The 24,888-nt window shown below is 42.6% G+C and overlaps 1 protein-coding gene across 1 annotated transcript; it reads right to left on the bottom strand.

Moving 5' to 3' along the window:
- Nucleotides 1-13,402: 13,402 nt before the first annotated feature.
- On the bottom strand, nucleotides 13,403-22,942 carry T265_04730 (hypothetical protein; the record flags this gene model as incomplete). The annotated part of the gene is made up of 2 exons (XM_009169543.1): nucleotides 13,403-13,568; nucleotides 22,752-22,942. 2 exons carry the CDS (start codon nucleotides 22,919-22,921, stop codon nucleotides 13,403-13,405), a joined length of 336 nt encoding a protein of 111 aa, XP_009167807.1.
- Between the last annotated feature and the right edge of the window lie 1,946 nt (nucleotides 22,943-24,888).

Genomic DNA, 24,888 nt, shown 5'->3' with positions numbered 1-24,888 from the left:
GGTCCGAACTACCAGCCGTTAGGTTATGGGCTCCAATCAATCTACAGAGTATGGGGGTTTTGCGCCAAAAAAAACGCTGAACCAGCTGCATAGTGCTTCTAAACTATTTAATACAGAATTACTTCACCTGCAAGATAGAGATTTAGATGGAATTAGATCTAAATATCGAAACGGATCCCACATGTTTACATTATCCGCGTGAACACCAGCTAAAATGTAGCAAGTGGATTTACCCACCACGCTGTAGGCAGTAAATATCCAAGGTGTACCAAAACAGGAAAAGACGGTAAAAGCTCACTTTCTCAGGAATCGCAGGCCTGAATTTCACTGACGAGACTTCTAGTGGGGTTTTTTTGTGTGTTCAATGTGGTGCGCATGAAATGAAGAGGCAGTGATAGCGAACAAAGAAAATTGAAGGGACTGAAAAGCTTGAGATAGACTGGTTTACGCTAACAGACACTAAAAATGTAAAATTGAGTAGCTCATGGTGTCGAGAGAAGAGGCTATACGTAACTCTTTTAGGGACGAAGTGGGAATCCCTAAGTACACTGGGTAAACTGTCCCGAGAAGATATCTGACCACAAGAGGACCAAGGTCTCATAATCTAACTATTTACTATTGTTTTCTTGCCACCAAAGTTCACGTGGTCTGAGATGTGTCAAGAACAATTCAGTAAATCAATCAAAGTCTTTTCTATGTATTCAAAAGCAGACTGATGTGACCCTAAAGCTGTCCTGGATTTAGTAAAGCAATAGATTATACATTTCTTCTAGTCGGCTGATCAACTAGATTTCTAGTCACGTGATAAAATTTGTCTTGTAAGTTGCCAAAAACAACGGTTTTACGCTTATTGGCGACTTGCATCTACTAGTCTCTCTGTGTCGTCATCGTGCTGTCCAAACACCAAAAGTTGTCTGATGCTATGAACAAACCCTAAGGTCATTGATCTTCTTGACCCCATAGAGGGACACTACGTCGTGGATTTTTAAAACTTTCATGTGCTTCAACAGATGTTGAACTCACACGGACAGTCTATGTGTGTGGTCTGTACAATTACCCCGAACTTTCGGACACGTGTTAGTAACCTGGTTGTAACTTAGCCACAATGACGGATAGGAGACTGATATGGTACAATCATTACTGGTGCACAGCGTATGGTAGCCACAATAGAATTAAGAAGATATAAGCACTAATAACAGTCTTTACTATGGTTGACAGCAGAGTTGCAACACGTATGAAAATAAATACAATGTGAAATGTGGAGCAAGTCAAAAGGGGGAACTTATCGTTTTTGAGAGTCCCTCGGTGAAAGTCCGGGCGGCGGGAACATGTTTTCTCCACGTGTTCCATAATTGTCCGTCGACTTGTGGAGAGAGAGCGCGCGCGCGAGGCTGTGTTCGGTATTCCTAAATGTGGGCACATTTGTGTGTACGTGGGAATGTCATCACATGAGTTGTTGCTACGCCTACTGGATGGTACGGACAGCCAATGTCAGATGAGTCACCTTGGTGTGACGTGCTTGTGAGTGTAGAGAACAGGCGAGTCTCGTGATCGCGAGCGATTGTGAGCTGCACAGTCAAGTACGTGAATGAAGGGATAGCTACCACTTCACTCCCCTTTTCGTTTCACCCACTGACATCTGTCACGTAGGACATAGTGACCCAAATTACGAACTTCGGGTATCACTCGCATCGAGCGACACAGGTGGTTGACACCAGTTCACCAACCTGACTGTGTATTTCTGAGCACGCCAACGTCACTCAGCCAGCCAAGATCAACCGCTAGGACTCTCTGTTGCACACATACCCTTGATGTTTGAGGTTCAGGCTTCCCAATCCTTATTTCAACATTATTTTGACTGCAATCACAATGAAAAACCCACTGAGTTGCAACTGCACAACTTCAGACAGCTTTTACTATTTTGAGCTTCTTAAAATCACATTCCTTGGACAATCCATCCAGTATCCTATCAGCTGATTCAGAAGTGAAGATACGAAACATTGCAAACCTACACAGTCTGATAAAAGCTTTGACTTGATGAGGGCTATTTCGTGCATTATAATCATCAGCGATGGCAACGGAATGAAGCTAAAACATCCACGTTTTTAAGGACCAAGTGTAGGTGCGCATCACCATCGTCTGGATAAAGGTCTAACAAACTTGATCTCTAAACTGCTGGTCTGCCTGTTACGCGTTTTGAAATAATAGGTAGATATAACACCACATGTGCGAGACTGGATTGTCTAACTCTTTCGTATTGATTCATTCGCTCACAGATCGAGCAAAAACAAATGCCATATCAAGATTCATCAATTCTTTAGCTGGTTTAATTAAAGCAAAGTCTCTAGACGTAACTCACTACTCATAAGTTCGCGGAATATTCTTCGACAACCCACGACCAGTTTCGCGGAACATCAGCTGAATTCAACTGAGTTTCAAAGTGAACTGGCGTGCAAGTGAAAGTATCTGTCGACAAGCAGCTAACTGCTGCCTATGGCATTTTAAGTATCGGTTAGGGTAATATGAGGTCCCATGGAAGAGTGCTCACAAATGTGAATACGGAATTAGAGCAACAAAACAGCAGCCAAGGTAATTCTCATGAGTGATGTAGATCCTACTGAAAAACAATATAAATGAGTATACACTCATTTGCAAACTAATTTGTGTTTTTTCGAAACACCTACCTGGAACCCAGCTGAATCTCTCAGTTACAAGTAGAACAAGGTAGAACATAAGGTTGACGGAAACTCGGGGACCGCGCCTGTCTGGTGAGCCCCAAGAAGGGCGAAACCGGTCGTGGGTTGTCGAAGAGTTTTCAGAAACCTTGTGAGTAGTTTCCTATATGAAAAAATGCTGCGATATATCGAATATCGTGCCAACTGAAACATGAGGCGGCTTGTGTGCAGCACATTCAGTTGTAGAACATCATAAACGAGAGATTCAGTTGAGTCTCTCGTGAAAACCAAGTTGATTTCCAAATGAGTGTACTTCTCGAAAACAGTCCAATAAGGGTTCACGTAGGGCATAAAGTCGAGGGACTGCGCCTACCTGATGAGTTCCAAGAAGAGCGAAACCGGTCGTGGGCTGTCGAGGAGTTTTCAGCAACCTTATAAATAGTGCATTACGGGATATAAATGAATTAACTTTGAATTTCGTTGTGAGTGATTGCAAGTGTTGCTGAACTTTCCTTCACGTTAGTCTCGTTCGTGTGGTCCTCATTCTGTTTTGGGTTAGTTCACATCCAGGTGTGTTAACATCGGTGCACCAGGCGCACGTTCAGCGAATCTTGACAATCGAGAATGATCAGTTGAAGATATTATCGTCATCATTATCATCATCACAGATAGCATAATGCTAATAACTAGCTGCCCTAAAACTGAATAAATTCAGGCCCGAGAATTCTGATTAGTTTACAAGCGTGAACATACTTCCTCGTTCATTGGCGATAGTTCGCTCAAGTTCAGTATAGGCTGGGGAGAAGTACTGGTGAAAGGAAGAAAGCCTTCGATGCGGAATTACTCATTAGAAAATGCCAAATGATCAGTTACAGACTATCGGACAGAAAAGCAAAACTCTCACATGCATCTTGTTTACAAAAACTGAACATCCATCTTCACTTGAACGCGTCTTCCTAAACTTCCCAGGATATTCATTTACTGTTGCGCAAATCCGAGCAAATGCTACAAAGCAACTCCACAAATTGCGCAATAGATCTTTCTTTGAAAGAGACGCAACTCGAATTTACAAGAAGAAAACATACTACTAGCGTGCCTCCCCATCAGTAGTATCACCGTTACACTGGTAACGTGTTCACGTCACATGTCAGATATAAGGAAGTTAGATTCCTACAGCTAATTTTATTCGCTGCTGATTAGCTAAACTCTAGCTCAATGTTTCCCCGTTTTAGTACGGAGTGACCAGAATGATGACGTCGAATGGGAGCCGAATTCCTGGAAGGCAGTACTTCTTGGCCGTAGTATTTTCTCCTTTGGTTTCCAGGAGTGGTCCTGAACATTTCAGATTGCGCAGTTATTAACGGCAAACCCTAATTAGAACAGTATTCTACTAGAATTCGTAATACATCTGGAAGAGATATTTACGAATTAGTTTTATCCATAGACTTACCACCATTAGGATGTTAGCTTTGAAGCAATGCCTAAAAGCTCCGGTCGTGGCAGTTCACGCTCGTCCTCGGTTGGTGTACGAATCCCAGTGTGATGCTTTGACCAGTGTGAGTCCAAGACGACGTTAATACAACTGAGAAACGCGAAATGTTTTACGATCACGCTCCTGTGAATAAAATAGTACCGGAAAAATACACATCTATGTCTGGGTGGGTATTTAGGTGGCTGGTACTAATGTTGTGGCTAGCCAATAGACGTATGTAACTTTAGCCTCGTTACGACTAAGAGACCACTTATGACTACAGACTGGCTGCATATTAAGGCCCCCAGGTGAGACAAAATGAAATACAGGTGAATTGAAAAATTCCCTCTTGGCTTGACCAAAGCACACTACACGTGATCTACATTTTGAAGTACATCTGGTCTGAATGACAGATAGAAAATTGAGGAAAAAGAAACGGAATAGAAAATCTCTCAATCCCATTACTGGCAAGAAACGTGGATTACGGTGAGTGACGGGAAACCGTGAGTAAACTGCAAACCAAGGATGCATACATAACCCTTAGAGTCGTATTTATATCAAATGCTAACTAGTAGAAAGTTAAATGATACACCAGTGTCTTTTCAATGATTCTACAATCTGATAAGGTCATCTAAGCTTCTTGAACACTTCTGCGTTCTCTGTTTTTTGATGGTATGTTTAAATCACCGACGTTTTATTGGACAAGTTCCAAGCTTTGTGGCAGCGGGAAAACATAATTTTCGTTTTTTTTGTAAAAAGGCAAATGAAGAATAAAGGTATGATTTTAAAAATTACCTTTAGACTAATATTTCTCCATATTATATAGCGCAAAACAAGACAAGAAAGCAATGGCCGGAAACTTCATTGAGTTAACGTGGCTTTACTTAGTGAGTAGTGAACAAGAAAGTTACATATCATACTGATCGCTTTATCCTCAACTGGTGAGTACTAGTGTAACGGTGATACTACTGATGGGGAGGCACGCTAGTAGTATGGGTTGTTCGTGGAATTTCGGTTTGCGTCTCGTGAAAAGAGATCTGGCGCGGAATTTGTGGAGTCGCTTTGGAACATCTGCTTGGATTTGAGCGAGGAATGATTGGAGTCAATGAATATCCAGGACAGTTCAAGGAGAGGCGTTCAGGAGGAGATGGATGTACAGTTTTTGCAAATAAGATGCAAATGAGAGTTTTGCATCCCTGTCCAATGGCCTGTAACCGGGCCGTTGGCATTTTCTAACAAATAAATCCGCAGTGAAGGCCTTCTTTCACTAGTAGCACGTTATCAGTCCGGCCGGCAAACAGTTTTCTTGACTTGACTTCCGGGGGTTTTCGTCGTAAAAAAACGAACCGTGCAGGCAAATCGCCATGGCCTAAACTGTTACCAAGACTCATAATAGAAGGATTTAGGATGCTGGGTTGGTACGCGACAAAAGATGACTTGACTTCTGGTCCACAGTGTGATTCGTCTTGACAAGATGTTCAACCATTGAGGTTCTTTTTTTGTCAATGGGTCAGCTCAAAGGGATAGTATTCACGAACTGTCTTAGAACGGTATCATCGTATCCAGCGTTACATGAAAACCGGAATGGGTGCCCCATTTGAGCCACCGCGTCATTGAGATTTAGAAAAATTATGAGCTCACTAATAATATGAATTGCTAGTTTTTCCCCTTGGGAAGTTTCACGCTTGGAAGCCGTTTAATCACGTTTCTTAAATGGCAGTCGGAAAAACAGCAGTATATATATATTGCACTATACTATACTATACTATACTATACTATACTATACTATACTATACTATACTATACTATACTATACTATACTATACTATACTATACTATACTATACTATACTATACTATACTATACTATACTATACTATACTATACTATACTATACTATACTATACTATACTATACTATACTATACTATACTATACTATACTATACTATACTATACTATACTATACTATACTATACTATACTATACTATACTATACTATACTATACTATACTATACTATACTATACTATACTATACTATACTATACTATACTATACTATACTATACTATACTATACTATACTATACTATACTATACTATACTATACTATACTATACTATACTATACTATACTATACTATACTATACTATACTATACTATACTATACTATACTATACTATACTATACTATACTATACTATACTATACTATACTATACTATACTATACTATACTATACTATACTATACTATACTATACTATACTATACTATACTATACTATACTATACTATACTATACTATACTATACTATACTATACTATACTATACTATACTATACTATACTATACTGTACTGTAATTGGTCTTACTGCAAGCACTTACGTGACCCTGGAGATAGATTTGTCCTGGTAACTCTTCAGTTCAAGAGCGGCATTGCAGACTGGCAGCTCATGTTCCGGATTGTCTGATGAGTACATCCCACGGGCCCTTATGGCCAAGCACCCCACCGAATTGCGTCTGCGTTGTTAAAGCACAGTGCTGGCGTAATGCTTACTCCAGCCGGCAAGGTATCCGTCATTCCGGGGAGTTAACTGCAGGACCAGAAATGGTATACTGCTATGAGTATTTAGTTGGTACGTGAAGTTGATTGCAGTGTGTACCCAACACCACACTGTGGAATATCGTCTATCGAAAGCTTCACTGTGATCGACGATGTTCTGTAATTGTTGTATTGTGCGGTGCGGTGGCCGAGCAATTGGCTATGCCTGCACTGAGCTTGCCAGACTACGCGATAGGGAGAAGACAGAGAACCGGGGACACGGCTGTATTGCCAGGGCAAAACATACAGAGCGTCTGCGTAAATATATAGGATGACTAAACGGCCAAATATGGTCGTTCACTTGTTCGCTTCGCACAGCCAGTGGTGTTTCGGTCGTGAACATTCTCAGGCCCACTATGCTGGTCGTGTGTTGCTAAGCCGTGTTTGGTGCGAGCCGTGTTTCGTGGGGGCCACCAACCCACCTACTTTCCGGACGTGTCGAGCCGATGGTGACCTTGGGGATGCGTCACTCTCTGCACATGTGCTTTTTTCTCTGTCTGGGCGCGCCCTGACAGTAATTCTGTGCATTCCAATTTAGCCGTAAAGAGGCCAATAAGTGCTCGATCAAGGGGCGAGCCCAACTGCTACGCCGTCTATCTGTCCGCAGTACTTACCGTCAAACGGGAATAGGACGTTCACAGTACATCTGATGTTCAACCCCGACAAGAATCCCAATTTCTGTGTTGTTCTCACAAGGAAATCAAAAAAACCTCGCGGTTCCTAAGAGCGGAATCTTTGTAAACACAGATGCCCATCCTGATTACTTTGATTGCGTCGATAAAGTGGAAAGTGTGACCTAAGTTCAAACGGGTTGTAACAGTGTTGACAGTCTCTTGTAGCCGGCTAATCGGAAATCCTGGTTTGTGAATTTTCGGCAGGCGGTACAATTGTGGGATGGTTGTTCCGGTGGATGTTGGATTGTCACATTGTGCGTTGGAATGGTAAACTTGGTCTGTAAAAGCTGTGGTAAACTTGGCAAGTTTTGGGGATGGCACCAGATTACAATGAGTGGAATCAAACCATCACACGGAAAGGCACTGATCTTAGTTACAGAGCCTCTAGCAGTCTGGAAGGTCAGATTCCTGAAGATTACCTCAGAATACCCGAAACCTACTGAGATCCTCAAACCCCATTTAACGTTGATCAGACAGCCTTGGACCAAGGTCAGACAGTGTCCTAAAAATACAGGGCGATACCTTTGTATTTTTCGCACTCACTTGTTTGTGCGCAACAAAACTGTTGTGTCTACTGGTGGTTGATCGGATGGCAGTTGATCTGCTCGTCGAGCTTGGCAATCGGCTTGTAAACGTTTCGTCCCCAGTCGAGGAGATATCGTCAGTGCGCAGCTGAATGGGTGCTTCCTCCGTGCCTAGCTGCGTTTATGTAGGCTGAAGCAAGAAAGCTACCAAAAATAGAAGACGCCGTTCTTAACCAGGCAGAATCAAAGAAGGAAAACCACAACAAAACACAAACCGAGAACAGATCAACTGCAAACAGACCCGAAGAACTCCAAAACAGCCATCCAACAAACCAATGGAATAAGAGGCATGCAGACCACAACGCAGCAAAACAAAATCACGGTCGGTCCTACCATGATGCAACAGAAGGCATATACCAGCTGGCCAATCACATGACAGGATATTAGATGCTCTACAAAAAACTACATAAACGCAGCTAGGCACGGATGAAGCACCCATTCAACTGCGCACTGACGATGTCTCATCGACTGGGGACGAGACGTTTGTAAGCCGATTGGCAAGCTTGGTGAACAGATCAACTGACATCCGATCAACCACCAGTAAACACACCCGAGCTACCTATATTTCGACAAATTGACAAAACTGTTGTGTCCCTTACCGGCCAGTCTTTTTCTAGGAACCGAGCACTGGAGCGGGAACGCAGTCAGACAAAACACTAACTTGGGGCAAAGAAGGAGAAGCTTACGAAGGAAACTACTCACAATGTTGCTGAAAATTTTTCGACAGCCCACGACCGATTTCGCCCCTCATGGAGCTCATCAGGTGGGAGCAGTCCCCAAGTTTCAGTCAACCTTATGTTCTACTTGAACCCAGTTCAGACTGCGATATCTCGAATATCGCATCAACTGAAACATCGAGCGGCTGTGTGCAGCACATTCAGTTGAAGAACGTCATACATGAGATATCCACTTCCGTCTCCCTTGAAAACCTAATTGATTTGCAAATCAGTGTATTTGTCGAAAGCTTGCGAAGCATTCATTTGCGCTTTGTTTCGAGTCATTTACTGCGTATGGGCTTGAGAGATAAGCCTGCATGTCTCTCATAGAATACATTCTTGAATAGAAGATAATTGGCCACACTGAGTTGACCATGGTTCACATTTCGTCCTGGCATGACGGGTACGGTTTTCGTGGGTCGAACTTGAGGCGAGGTAAACTTTCTAGGAGACAGAAATAGAGTAATCGAAAACTGTGTTTATTGTTTTAGACTTCAAGTTCGCTTGAAAACAGTCCATAATCTAGTGGGTCGTACTGATGTGTCAAAATTGAAGTCCCCCGATAGTGGCAATCACAAGTTCAATGGCTGCCTCATTTTTGTTGATACAGATTACATCCAGAGAACGATATTTTATTGGATGTTGTTTTGAACGGTGGGAATCATTCACCGGATTCAAATATTCCATCCTTATTTGAGAACTCCATCCTAGATACCCTAGTTTTATCAACATAGTAGATAATATGGGTTGGGCAATCGCTTTGCGGAACAACGAAACACCATCCCAATGAAAATTTGGGCAGTTTAGCAACAAACTTGAACCGATCAATATTCACCGCGGTCTAGTGGGTGTATATTGGCTTTCATATTCATCCCTATGTGAATGTTACTTCTTGTGCGTGCTAGGTAAACTGGCACGATTTACGAGGTGTGCCCAGCTACTGGTGCCGATAGAAAATAATCGGAGCTTTCGGCAAAGCCGTACCTTGTTTGATGTTGCTGATGCGACACTGAATCTACGTACGCTTGTACCGATAAACCATGCGCCAAGCTGCTTGCTAGAAAAGCCGGGCTAGCAGTTATTGATAAGGTTGATGTTGTAATCAATGAATTAAACATTTCATGCGCAAGTTAGTTCTACCTTCATACAAATCGTGGCTTGTTGTTTCCCGGGTTTCCTCAGAAGCAGGTTCCGAAATTTGACGCAAAGTCAGTTGAAATCTGACAGTAGCTTAAGAATAGATTTGTTTTTCGCCATACCGCGATTGCCAGAATCACCTTCTAACGCAAATATTCCACGGTTGTCGTTTATTGTAATAAACACTGTATTTATCGAATACTGTGTATCCGAATGTGCTGTCAGTCACAGGCAGAACGTAGACGGGCGTTCTTAAATTGACGGGGCTCTGTTGATTATCGAGGACTTGGAAAACCTATAGAAAGAACGTCTTTGGTAATAAATCATTCTGTAACAGAAAAAAATGACCTGAGGTAAGATCTAAATGTAACCAAACGCGCCACGTCCATACTACCCTGTGAAGAGTGAGGCGAAAACGTATACGAGAATGACAAGCAGGTTATGATTAATCGTACAAGTACGACCTGATATCGCACGATTCTCACAAATTTTCTACGAAATTCGCGGCACCTTATATTCATAGTAATCTCTGAAAAGGATTACTAGTAATACCTCTGTGAGGATCACCGGTAGGAATGTGGCTGTAAAAAGTTTGTCTTCAAGCTGATTGTGCACAAGGCCGACTCCTATAAGGAAGACCCGCGTAGACTGTACACAAGACTGGTCTTCACGTATCTCTAAAACTTCATTGCACCCTTTGGGGAGCAGGGCAATTTCTTTGTTGACAATGGCGGCCTTATATCAATCACATAACAATCCAATGTATTGTCCTTCTTTTTAAATGCTGATATGAGGCTTACTAGCCGACTAATCTAGGTAATGGTTGGCCAGCTTGATAGTCGGATTACAAACGTTTCTTAACCAATTCATTTGACGTCGACAGTGCGAGCTTGAGCTATAGAGTTGAATGACTGAGCACGAATAGTATTACCTCGATTGGCGGTGAAAATTGGCAATCCAACTGCTACATTTGGCGAGCAAACTAATAACCAAGCAAGGTACCCGACCCAACTATCTTCCGCTAATCTGGATATTACGAATTGCGTACAAAGAAACAAGGAACGCCTTGGAGTCAAATCAGTAAAGCTCATAAGCTGGGACTCTGAAGGACAAAGATCACTCCAGCATCGACCGGATTACGATGGCAGGGGGTGCCAAGCTCAAAGGTTACGTGGGCATCGGCGAATGAGGACACAGGACAACGGAACAACCAATGGAACCGCCCGACCGAACAACTAATCACGATCAAAGGTCATCCCCTGCTAACAGCACGTATATTAACACACACGTAACACTGCTAAACAGACAACCACTAACCCGCCGCTACGTGCCACTATGCTCCCCAATAACGCACTGATGATTTCACCTCGACTGGTGATGAGGCAATCAAATTGCCCAGCTCAGCGAGCAAGCCAACGACCATATTACGTACCTCCTATTACCTTGTATGGATTCATATGCTATTCCAGATCCTTTGTGTAAATTGATTGTTGATTTCGTATTTTGACGCCTGGACTATCATTTTTTGGTCTTAAAGTGCTTTTTACAACGCAACACATCGGTCCTACCTTCATCAGATATGATTAAAGGAGGTTAGTTTCCAAATGTGAATGGAACCAAGGTTTCGGGCGATTATGTCCTTCAGAAGAAGATTAATTCCTTTTGAGCTGCACAAACCTATTAAAAAAGCTTCCGAAGGAATGTATCAAGTTTCGTCCAACCCTAGACTGGAGGTACATCAGATTGGTATAGGTGTAAGTGCAAAAGATGTGCAAAGTTGGTTGATCTTCTTAGTGGTTTTGTTGAGTACACTCTCTAGATCCACGAAGTGTGCGGTTTCGGCAGCCAGATTTGTTGTATTCACTCACATTTGGCTCACGATTCGTTTCCGTTTTCCAGCCAAGGTTTGAATGAATCTTGGACTGCCAGTGAGCTTTGTGTTAGTGGGCTTACGGAGTTCTCGTTCACGCTGCATGGGAGTCTGAGTGAGCCACACATTCTTATCTGGCATGGTTTTCCAACTCGGCCGCCGACACTCCAAACTTGGATCATTCTCTTCATAAGTGTGGCACCTAAGTGGATAGTACTTTGTCTAACATAGGGAGCAAAAATCGAGATGGCTACGGCTATCAGCAGTCCTAATCCTTCTGCGAGGTAAGTTTTCTACTCAACTCTCGGTACAACGGAGGCGATATCTTTTACATGCCAAAACCATGTCAGTAGGGATGAGTTTCGTGTTCAAAAGCTCTGAGTATCATTCCGGTAGTTCTTCTTGTCTAGGATTTCCTATCCGTCAGTCTGGAGCTGATTTCTATGTATCTGTCTCTTACACTGCGTATCTGTGTGATTAGAGGGAAGGCGACTCTGCCTTCAGCTAAGTATTCTCACCGCTCGCCAGGTGTATCACTCATCTCGTTTTCTGGTCTCTCTGGGAGTGAACCTTGGCACTGGCACAAAACTTACTTGTCACGGCCTACATACTCCCGCCTTTCACATACAATACCTTCTCGACACAGGGTATGGGACACAACCGACCCACCAACCAGTCACCTCCATCCGTACCACCACAAGCTATATCAAGCTGCGGTTGAATGTGTTTCTGCGTACCTATGCTTCTCATTATGCTAGATGTGTTCACCATACTTTGAATGCGAGGAACTCGCGGAGCCTTTCTGTCGCCTTCGGATACATCGTCTTCGAGGAGTTAAAAGCATCTGCGTTCACGTCTTTCATCAAACTCGAACCAATTGCTGTTCGGGATCGCCAAGTAACTGCAATTGACGTGAACATAGTCTTGGATCGGTGCAGAATGACTACGTGGAACGAGGAGAAGCTGATGAATTTTCCCTCGCCATAACCTCAGCAATTGGTTGTGATGTCGACTTTTTGGTCCACCAATTAATGATCATTTCTTATCGAAGGATTTGCTTCCCTCAATCCTCCAAGGTTGGACCGGGACTTCCTAAGGTCACAGTCAGTGGCTTGTGTTTGCTTGCCATTTTGAGCTCTCTGCGTACTTACGACACTTTTGTTCATAGTACATGGCGCTGAATGTTCATTCTTTCCATTAACTGACACCTGAGCCAATATGACGGACACTTTGTGCCTGATATGCGAGTCTTGACTGTGCAAGCGCTCACCGCGTTCAACAGGCATCACACCATCACAAGCACCTCAGCAATTGGTTGTGATGTCGACTTTTTGGTCCACCAATTAATGATCATTTCTTATCGAAGGATTTGCTTCCCTCAATCCTCCAAGGTTGGACCGGGACTTCCTAAGGTCACAGTCAGTGGCTTGTGTTTGCTTGCCATTTTGAGCTCTCTGCGTACTTACGACACTTTTGTTCATAGTACATGGCGCTGAATGTTCATTCTTTCCATTAACTGACACCTGAGCCAATATGACGGACACTTTGTGCCTGATATGCGAGTCTTGACTGTGCAAGCGCTCACCGCGTTCAACAGGCATCACACACATCACAAGCAAGAGATTCAGCTGGGTTTCAGGTGAGTCTCTCGCAAAACCAAATTTTTTTTGCAAATGAGTCTATTTCGCTAATTTCGTGCAATTTGGTTTCAAGTAGAACATAAAATTGACGGAAACCCGGGGACTGCGCTTACCTGATGAACCCCAAGAAGGACGAAACTGATCGTGGGCTGTTGAAAAATTTTCAGCGACTTTATGAGCAGTGCGTTGTGAATAGCATTCAACACTGTTTGTCCCGAAGGCTGCGAGCAAACATTATCTTTATTGATTGTTTAGCTAGAACAGGACACAGAATGAGATGGTGGTCTGCCTGGAAGACATAGATGTGGACTCCTTATGATATGCGGATAGCTAAATGTGTCCAAAACTTATTGGTCGACCTTCGTAAATTTCGCACCACGTATTTGTGTGCGGTACGTGATGTTAGCTAAACAAACACACTGTTGACAAAGCAAATGGATGAAGGAATTTTCCATGATTAAAATTCCCTTGCGATCCCTTCGAACTGAATTTGAAAATGCAAATTGCAGTTTCACCTCCAAAAGCGCACTGGTAAGGCAGCCAAGTCGAACCCATAAATGAGATTGAATAACAATCCAAAAGACAACAATATCGAATTTGAACGATGTCGAGTGATATTCAAGGTCCGTGTGTCCATCAATTCGTTTAGATTGAATGCGAATTTTCGGGGAAATCTGCTCTTTGGTCCCAAATGAAAACAAAGAACCAAGTTTCAAATAGGACATAAGGTTGACGGAAACCCGGGGATTGCGCCTACTTGATGATCCCCAAGAAGGGCGAAACCGGTCGTGGGCTGTCGATGGATTTTCAGCAACCTCATGAGTAGTACATAACAAAGATAACCATGTTAGCTGAACCTCATGAGTAGTACATTACAAAGATAACCGTGTTAGCTATTTGTCAAAACAACTTGTTTGCAACGTAATCCTTGCGTTTGTCAAAACAACTTGTTTGCAACGTAGTCCTTGTGACCAAGGTGGTGAAAATTCGTTTCGGATTCATCATCTGTTTGTTGGACTAGTTTCTGTCCGGCTACACTGAAAGCTCGCGTTTCCCAAAGCGGCTCCGTTTGATCTATATAGCGTACAAACGAATAGCTAAAATTTGGTAAACACGATGTACCATACATACTTTACATTGCTAAGATAACACATGACAAAAAAAAACAAAAATCCACAACAAACCAGGGAGTTCTGTCAGAAATTTAGATAGCACATTGGAATAAATGGACCGTTGTCATTACGCCCACAGTAACCTCAAACGCAGCAAACAACGGGACATAATCATCTTTTGTAAACAAGTTACACAAGAAAGAAAGTGAACTGGGTTTGGGTCTAAAGTCTCGTCTCCTGAGCTGATGATTTCTCGTACTGGTCACGCATTGCGAGCACGGCCTTTAGTTACTCACTGGAGCAGAATATCTTTCTCTCAAAAAATACAATTTACTTTTTTGTAACTCGTACAAGACGCTCGTGTTTTTCAGCGTGGAAGCCCATGCCATCCTGGTGGACCTTTGGTCAGCGTACTTCGTTTAGCGTGCGTTAGGTACTGTGCGCTGTCGTGGACTGTACTTTATCACCAGCCATTAACAGAAACTTGCACAGAAATGGGGCTGCGTTCATTTTTCGACTTTCTATTATTTAGTAGTCCCGTTTATTCTGTTTCATGCAGGTAGACACTGATACAAACAAACTATCCAAATCGAGAAGAAGCGGTTGAACCTATTTATATTGAGAAAGGTTTTTGGGCAAACAGAACTAGGACCTACTACACAGAGCTGGCCAAAAACTGAACTTTTCATGAGCAGACACAAGACATCCCTTAACCCCCAGGACACAAATTCACAACCGGTATGCTGGGGAACTCTTCGTGGAAAGTGCACGGGTCGTTTTTCACCTTGTGTACGATAAAAAAGGAAAAAGGCGATGGGTCACCTAGAGTAACACCCGAAAACGGTAGAGAACAATACTGAGAACAATACATTTCCGGTGAGGTTTTGAAACAGTTTGCGTCATTTTGTCGCAAGTCCGGCCCTGTCGTGGTTCTGCTCCACACAAACAAGATATACTGTCTTCATTTATACATTCTAAGGAGTGTCATAAGTCGTGAAACCGCACACTAGACTAGAAAGATTCACGAGCTACGGAAAACCAGGTTATATTGTGCATCAGCTTTATTCTAGTTAAAACATATTAGCTGTGTCCATTGAATGAGTCCCGAGGGTTGTTAGACACTCAGCGACAGGGTGTTGAGCAGCAAACAATGTCACTGTCCTATCTCCAGGTGAAACCTCAAAATCCCACTAGCCATCCCATGCATCATCACTCGATGATCCTGCAGGTATTTGAGAATTCGGTGTCAATAGCATGGGAGAACTATGAGTAGGACCAGATTACATCCCAGTGCAAGCCAATCGCACTGCTGATCAGCTAACGCCAACCTATTGGCAGAACACTTAAGCCGTGATCCTGAAGACGATATATCTAATCACTAAAGTTCTTCACAAGATTCGTGGTAATGATAGGTTACAAGTGTGAAACAACTGTGTAGTCGTGGCACACTACTCGTAAGGTTGCTGGAAGCTCTTCAACAGACCAAGACAGGTTTCGCCCCTCTTAAGATTCATCAAATAGACGCAGTCCCCCAGTTTCCTTCAACCGCATTTTCTAGTTGAACCCAAACTGTACGAAATTAGGAAAATACACTCATTTACGAACTAATCTGGTTTTCAAGGTAGACCCAACTTAACCTCCCACTTGCAGGGTTTTTTCGGTTTACCAGCGCTGGTTTTACTGTACAGCATCCATCAAGATTCATTTGGACCATCTCCAGATCACTTCAGAACACATGTGTTCTTCACCTGGAATAACTCTTCAGTGGATGCCAAGTCCTGTTTGGAAGAATTGTACGACTTCTCAGTAAATCATCACTGGTGAATCTGTTTACAATCCTCGCAAGATATAGACGAAACGTCAAGCGTCTCCGGTGGTTTTGAAATCCAAGCAATTTCCATTGTCTTTTATCGTGAGCTATAGAGCGTCTGATATTCACGAGACCATCGCTGACGCCATAAATGTTACCAAACATGATAGGCTGGCATTCTCGCGAATTCCATCAATCTGGCTACAGCATATTCCATCGAGTATTCTGTAAAAATAGCGTTCGAGAACTGAAATGAGCATGAAATCCTCACGATATATGTTTCGATCAAAGCCAGCATGGTCTAAACCATGATACTCATTAAAATATGACAGGTTTACGGAACACATGGCACATTGCAAATGATACACCCTAGCTGCGACAGCTTGCTGATAAAAATGGTGCCAGATAAGCCAGGTACCGCCAACTGTATACACTGTCATCGCACACAGCGCAATAAACCCGTTTTTCCCTAACACACAATCATGCTTTTTTTCAAAAGAATGACAGTAGCGCAATAAACCCGTTTTTCCCTAACACACAATCATGCTTTTTTTCAAAATGAATGACAGTTTATGCGTTTTCAACTTATTTGATCCAGTAATCTGATAAGCCGCTTCTGGTTCAGATCGTGATAAACATCGATCTTCGTGTTTCCAACCTGTGATGGAACCGAGACAAATGAACCAATGACTCACCAATTGCAGTCTGTCGTCAAACCAGTTCCTCCAATCCACACTCTAAGCAGGGGGTGGGGAGAAAAGCAGATGCTTCGTCACTTTCACTCGACAAATTGCGCAAAAAGAAATGGGGAGATTCAAGCTTATGCTTTCGTAGATTTAGAGTATTTAATCACATGGCGCGCAACAGATTCTCAAGTCTTTCTTCATTAACCGACATGTATGTCCAATGACCTCACTCTTCTGCATAAGTTTCTTTGTGTCTCAGTGGTATAGTAACCTGATTGTAAGCTCCTTATAGCCAGAAAACAAGACCAAGAGGTCAGACTGTCCTCCACTGACTGACACACATTTGGAGTTGGACCAACCTTCAAACATCTGCTAGCCACTGCAGACTGACAACTTGAATGTATCGTAACCCTTACCGGTTATCATGGCAAGCTGATATCAGCAAGGTACAGCAGCAGACCGACCTAGTCTTCCAAAACGATTAGCATAGCAGTTTTGCCAAGCATCCATATTGTAGCACTCACTTTTCAATCTTAGATCGAGCAGTTCGGAACCCTTCTGTGCCAGGCCTGAAGACAGACTGCATTCTCAGAGCGAATACGATGATCAACCGTGGAAAAAATAACCCTAGTATCCAGGTCATTTGGATAAAAAAAATTCTGGTTGCTTGGCAAGTAGCACGTCAGATCCAAAGGCATATGCAAGTTGGTAATCCAACGGGATATCTAGCAGTCACTTGGAAAGAACATCCAAGTCCTTTTCCTTTGTTGAATCTGCCCACTTTTATGCAGATATTACAAACAACTGAGAGCTTTCAGGATCGGAACATGTGGTTGGAGAATTACGGTTGTACTTTAAAGAGACTCGCAAAATAGAGGAAAAGCAACTCTTAAAGGGTTGTCTGGTCTTGTGGAGAGCTAGTATAACCTAATGTTTTTAACTTGTAAGACAATTCACCAGAGTTGTTTGGCTGAATCGTTTTAACCCTGGTTTAAACATGAGACAACTAATGATTGGTCAAGATGTAGCAACCCCGGATATGTACACCGAAACCCTTTGACCGAATAATCTACGTACCTCGTCGCCTAAATTCTTCTGCTTTGGAGGAAAGAAATCATTCGCAAATTTAAGTAACTGCCAGAGGAGAAATTTTAAGAGGCTCGACGAACTATAGTCACATATCCGAAACAACCCCATGAAACGCTCCTCACCTGGTACCCGAAACAGCGCTGGCATCTCTGTTGTACAAAACAGGCTAAAGTTCACTACGTAATCAAAGATAATGAAATCGAAATGTATTGAACTCACTGATTAAACAAGCATTTGAAGTCGAGCACGAAGGTACATCCACTATTATTGACATACGCAACAAGACAACAGTCCTTGGCCTTCAATCTAACATCCACAGGACGCCGTGCACTTGGGGGCCTGAATGAGGAGGCTTCCATTCGTGAGGATTGAGGCGTGAGTCAATGCAACGATGAGTTATACAAACCCACAAATGCACTCGATTTTGACAAGGCTCAAGTATATACCTATTTTCAGCCGAGTGAGAAAAGTTAGGTAAATTCACACGATATGCATACCAATTTGGTTTCGACGGGAGACTCACCTTGAACCCTGCTTCATCTCTCGTTCATGGTGTTTTAAGCACCAGCCACCTCATGTTTCGATTGGCATGATATTCGAGGTGTTTTATTGCATTTTTCACGTAAAAACTACATGAGGCCATCTTTGTGCAGCGCATTGATTTGAAGGACATCAGGAGTGAAAGACAGCAGAGATTCAGTTGGGTAACTAATCATTTGCAAAGAAGAACAGTTCGACAGTTGTGTCTAATTCGATGCTCACATGGAGCATAAGGTTGAAGGAAACTCGGATACTGCGCCCCAAGGGTGAAAGTGGTCTTGAATTGCGAAGGATTTTCAGCAACTTAGAGTATTATGTCAAGTTATCGCTTTTAGACTTTACGGATTTACGAAAGTGCACTTCACTTCACCCGATTTTGAACCATTCTACTTGTCCAGTATAGCAACCCGGGAGGTTCTCGAACAGATTTCTAAGATCCTTTAAAATACCATGGTTCGCAGTGTAAACTATTTTTTTCAACTCACTTCAAATAAGCCTACTTACAAAGAAAAGTCCAGGGACACTAAAGAACTTACTTGATGACAGCGTGGCACTCAGTACAAGTACTACTACATCAATTGTGAAATTAATTTCTGGCGCTGAACTTTGCTCACGCGCGGCTTACCTTACCTTTCGAAAACAAGTGCAGACAAACTGACTAGCCGTGGTATCCGAACCCACCAACTGTGTAAATTCCCAGTACATAAGCACTTCTTATTGTCCATTGTGCCTCTGGTGGCCTTATATTGATAACATACGTTTGTGATCATGTGATACGAATCCTACGATGACATACTGGCTTTCCTCAATTCACTTTCCAATGATGTAGCATTTAACTGTGTGGCTGAAAGTGATCAGCGCAGAGTTGATGTTCGAGATTCTTTTATAAAATTTAGCAGAACAGTGCACAACATGTTTGTATAGCGCACTAAAATTTCCTTCACCTTATCCATTGCGCACGAGAGCGAACTTGGTGTGATCGTTGGTGAATCAAGCAAACAAGGTCTACTTTAAAGAGACCTCCATTTGCTGTCATTTGAACAGAATCGAAGAGGCGTCATAGAGGAGCGTTCATTCATGTAGGAGCAAAAAAGCAACAGGAAACTGAACCTACAACACGACCATTCAACTATGTGAGAGAGGATCGCAAGCAAATTTGTACGGCCATACCTGAGATTGATATTTTCAGCCTACTCAAGATTTCTTATACCCACAAAACAGTCATACCATTGGATGAAAAGGCAGTTTGAGTGCACAAATTCAGCAAAGGCGACTCTCCATATAGCATAAATCAGTAGAAAACTAAATATGCATGTGGGGACACACAAACAGAAGGCACAAGTGTCACAAAAACAATGTATTTAAGTAATTTAGAAGGAAATTAATCTATTGTTCTGTATGCCTTATGACACAAGCACTGTTGGGTTTGCCAAAGCCTCAGTCCTGAAGAAATGCTTTTGTTCTTGCGCACCAAGAGGCTTCTTTTAACCAACCTCAATAAAACACTGCGTAGGTGTACCAATTGGACGAACGAGCAGTGCCCATCTGCCACCTGGTCTGGGATTATCCACATTTAACAGTGACATCCCATGGCAAAGACATCTACCTCAGTCTATTCTGCGCCTCTTTGAGTCGATTTTGTCAATCAGATAAAACCTAGGGTAGTTCACCTCTCGAGCGTGAGACCTACCTGAATCGCGCGTGCCGTGCTTAATTATACTTTGCTTTGGAACAAGGTAACTCGTAGTGTTTGAAGGTCTAAACAATGGCATTTGATTACCAACGTCATTATTTTTCTATATCTCCACGAAATCAGGTGTTACCACAACAGCCGAAATAAACTTGCTTTTCTACATCAAAATGGTTAGAAATGCCCCTAATTTTTAGCAATCTTTCGGAAAGAGGACAAGTACCAAGTCATAGAATCGGTAGTGTCACAAGGGATAATTCCAAAACAGAAGTGTTCGGTCCCAGAAAAGCAATCTACTACGTTTTTTGTCTTGAGAGACACTAATCAGATATCTAGCAATGCGTGTTTGTCTGATGTACAGGTCTAAGTTTTAAACCATGCAGTCGCCGACTTCACTTGGACGTATGTTATTTATGAATCCGAGGGCTTTCTGGCAATTCAGTGTGTGTGTGTGTGTCGGAATTCGATGTAAACCGGACCACAGATGGACAGACAGATTTTTACGACTTCAGGATCACCTTGTCTTAACGATGACAAATTTTTGAAATTATGCCGTGGAGCAAATTGATGCCGGACTGGTCGAGTGAAGGCCGCAAATCACATCAGCCCCGTAGACCTCACACTATGTTTCTCATTTTATGCGCTTACATGAATAATAGTAGCCTTCCAGTCAAGGTTAACTAGCCCGATATATACATAAGTGCACCAGACATGCGACAAGCACACTCTCTTGTATACCAGTTTGGTTTTTACTGGGGGCTTGCCGTGTTATTCGACTATACATAAGGTAGAACATAAGGTTGGCGGAAATTCGGGAACCAAACCTTCCTGAGGAACCTCAAGAAGGATGAAAACGGTCGTGGGTTGTCAAAGAGGTTTCAGAAACCCTTGATGTAGTCTCCTCTGTAAGCGTGCGGGCCTTCCAAAAAAGGTCACCCTCAGTAAAGGACCACTACTAATTTGTCTGCTTAACCAGATTGTTTTTAATGAAACAGGTTCAAGGACAGAAAAAGAGGTCAATGGATGGCATTCAGCCTATAAATGTCAGGATGACGGCGACGCAGAAAAACAGAATACCGACGCGCTGAAAAACAGGGAGTCGTGTTACACACCAAAATGGACTTATCTAGACTGTGCCGAAAAGCTTTCCCGCCAAATACAATTTAAGCCTGGTAATAAGAAATACCACCTTGACGCGCGAAATCAGGACAGCTCCTAATTTAGCTGCGCAGCTACCAAACACAATATGCCTTTTTGAACATATGTCTTAGCTCAGTCCCTTTCCAATGACTATATACATATTGTCCACTCTCTGCGCAAACTTGGTCAGCTGTCAGTGATCAATTTTACTGCAATGATAGACAATGCCCTCCAAAACCTGTTATCACCGACCAATCTGGGAGCACAAGCTTTGCAGCCAACTCTGCCCAGCACACCAAAATTGTCTGGCTGTGGACAACACTACATTTGCAAACAGGTGTAATTTGATGACACCATAAGTTGGTTAGGAAAGATTTAGACGATTCCAGTTTGTTTACGCGCACAAAAGCTGTGACACGGATCGATTGCACTAACTGGAGATCCATTTGTTTGGTGTCACGTATGATACTGCAATAACAGCTACCTGGAAGGTTTTGGCGTCTTGATTAACGGAATAACTAAGCCGAATCACAGGCACGCACATCAGTAAACACATCAATGTTGTCCTCATCATTTCCAAATTCTCTCTGTTGCCTTGTTACGGTCCCCCCAAGGATATTTCATCCTTTTTCAAGGTCACCGAGCTAGAGAATGTTGATACACTGCGCTTGACACATGTGTAGATAATGATTCTATACAGATAGATTATTGTCAAAGCGCTATGCGTACTGCCAACTTTGGAGAGTGCTTTGCTATCCCTGTGTGTGTGCCGCTTTCTAATCGGAGAACTGGAACTACGGTAAAGTAGGAATATCCTCGATCCAGTCGGATTCGTGCTGTCGTTTTAAACGAAGTTTTCCTTACTGGTATCTTTGGTATCATTATTTCATGAATATTAAAAGACGTTGAAACCTCATTTAGTATCCTTTCTGACTGCTTGCTTAGTATAAGCCTTGGAATATTGTCATCACCCTCAGCCTAGATTCCCTAATCCCGTGAAAAGGTGGTCAGAATCTGCTGTAAGCTCCACCCGGGTTTGGTGGATGAACTGAACCACAGTTCTTGCGTCGCTTTTAGAAGAAGAATCTTCCGATCATGTCTTCATACATTATTTTCGTTTAGTCCCTTCTTACGTGACTAAATATCGTAGCGACTGAAACATGAGGCGGCCTGGTGCAGCACATTCAGTGGCCTGGAAACATCACAAACGAAGAGTCAGCTGGGTTCGAGATGAGCCTCCTCCAAAAACCAAATTAGTTTGCAAATGAGTGTATTTCGCTAATTTCGTGCAATTTGGTTTCAAGTAGAACACAAGGTTTACGGGAACTCGGGGACTGCGCCCACCTGATGAGCCTCAAGAAGGGCAAAACCGGTCGTGGGCCGTCGACGAATTTTCAGAAACCTTATGAGTAGTGCATTACAAACATACCAGAGGTTTATTTTGGGATAAGTGATAAGGAACAATGTCGTGAACGTTCCACTGCCCACCATATCTCTGGAGAAATAGCTGGGCTGAATCGAGGATAAACGGAACTCGAGAGTAAGTCCCCTGGCTGGACCCACAGAGTTCGATCAACTACGTCGTTTGGGGGCTCCTATTGGTTGGGTAACCTCGTTGAATGATGATAAAAGTACGGCTGAAAAAAGATGAAACAAGCAAACCAAAACCACACACTTGATACAGCCATGAATGAAAAGGATACTTGGTAATTTCTTTTTTTATTAGAAAGTACGGTGTACATTTTCGGAGATGGCACCAAAATGAACCCGAGATAACACCCCTAATATGAAGTATGGCGGATTTCCTATAGCCAAACTGAGGCTTGGTAAAACTTAGTCACATATGCAGCAAGTAGCTAAAACTGATATTCTAACTGGCATTGATCTGTCAGTTGTTATCGGAGTCGGCTTCATAACAGAGGCTCTCCAACCAGTGAAAAATAGCCAGGCAATGAATCAGTGCTTCCAGACAGTCGAACTTGTTCTTCGCACTGCCGACGTGCAATTGCTTGGAGAGTTCGAACACTGCCCTACTCTGCGCCACCACTAACACCAAATAAACGCTAGTAAATTATTGAAGGTCATTTGCATTAGTTTCTCCCTCTCGCTCCTGTACTTCTTTGTTAGGTTTACATTTTCGTACATCCCTAATGATATATGACCTTTTACTTAATGGAATACACAGTTCATAAGTTTGCTTAAAACACCTGAAAAGATCACGACCGATTTTTCCTTCCTCAAAGCTCACCAGTTAGGCACAGTCTCCCAGCTCCGATCAACACTGTGTTTCTTGAACACTGAAATGGTTTAGAGAGAGATTCAATGGAATTTCAACTGGAACTCTCCCAGCAAATGGAACATAAGGAGGGCTTTAAGCGGCACGTTCATTGAGGAAGTAGCATAAACCATAGATTAGCAGTTACTTCTAAATAAATTGGTTAAATAATGATTTATTTTACTTAGAAATGGATGACTTTAGCGAGATTTTGGGACATCATCCAGCATTCAAATAAGGGTTCGCGAACATCTTTCTCAAACAAGTAGTGTTCACTTAAATTTATGACAAAATCTCCATGGTAGGACTAACTGTTTTTATTTATTTCACAGTCGGCAACTGGCTGCGGACTGAAAGGAAGGAAGGTTTTTCGTGTATAAGCATATTTTCCACAGCCTTAAAGCAAATTGTCAATATACACGTACCACAGGACCAGTGGGATGAACAAATGTGATGCACGGAATTGGGAAATAATTGAACTTTTACTTGCCCCGACTCTCCGTCCTCACAGATAATACTACGCGAATGGATTTAATCTCAATCAGGTGCACTACGACAGAGGCCCAAATTATTGACAGTATTTCGTAAGTAGTCCTAACCTTTCGGTCGTAGATTCGAGTAAATTGGCCGCGTCTAAACTCCCTTTCGTCCTGCAGTTTTCTTGCTGCAGCTGTTTCCTTCTGGACAGTCGGTTTTATGGACTGGGAGTTACGTTTAACAGGTCTCTTGAATTTTACTTGAAAGACGAAGTACCTCCTAGGAGAGGATACGCTCGGTTGGCTCTTCTAAACGGCGTCCATTTAAAAAAAAAGCCAAAGCAATATGGCACAAAGAAGATGTATTTAAGCGATTTAACGCATTATCACAAAGATCGTTAAAAGCCGTCTGTACGTTTGAATCTTCGAAGAATGCTTGAAATGAATCTTACTGAGTGGTTTCGTTAGTCCTTGTCCAACGCAGACAAGATCGGTGACTGTCGACCACCACACTAAACTTTTCAAGTTTTCCTTGATCATTTGATTGCAGAGTTCTCATTTTATGGGCTACTGGTCCCATAGATGTTATGCATTTGAGTAGGGCTAAAGCTGGAACCTAGTTGGCAGTCAAGCGACTAAAATAGTGGCGTTTTTTTCTGATTGGATTGCACTGACTTCAGTTCACAAGTGAAAAACATAAGTTGGAC

Source organism: Opisthorchis viverrini, assembly GCF_000715545.1.
Source record: "Opisthorchis viverrini unplaced genomic scaffold opera_v5_79, whole genome shotgun sequence".
Classification (NCBI taxonomy): domain Eukaryota; kingdom Metazoa; phylum Platyhelminthes; class Trematoda; order Opisthorchiida; family Opisthorchiidae; genus Opisthorchis; species Opisthorchis viverrini.
Note: the sequence above shows the minus strand (reverse complement) of the source record. Positions and strands in the feature narration are given on the sequence as shown.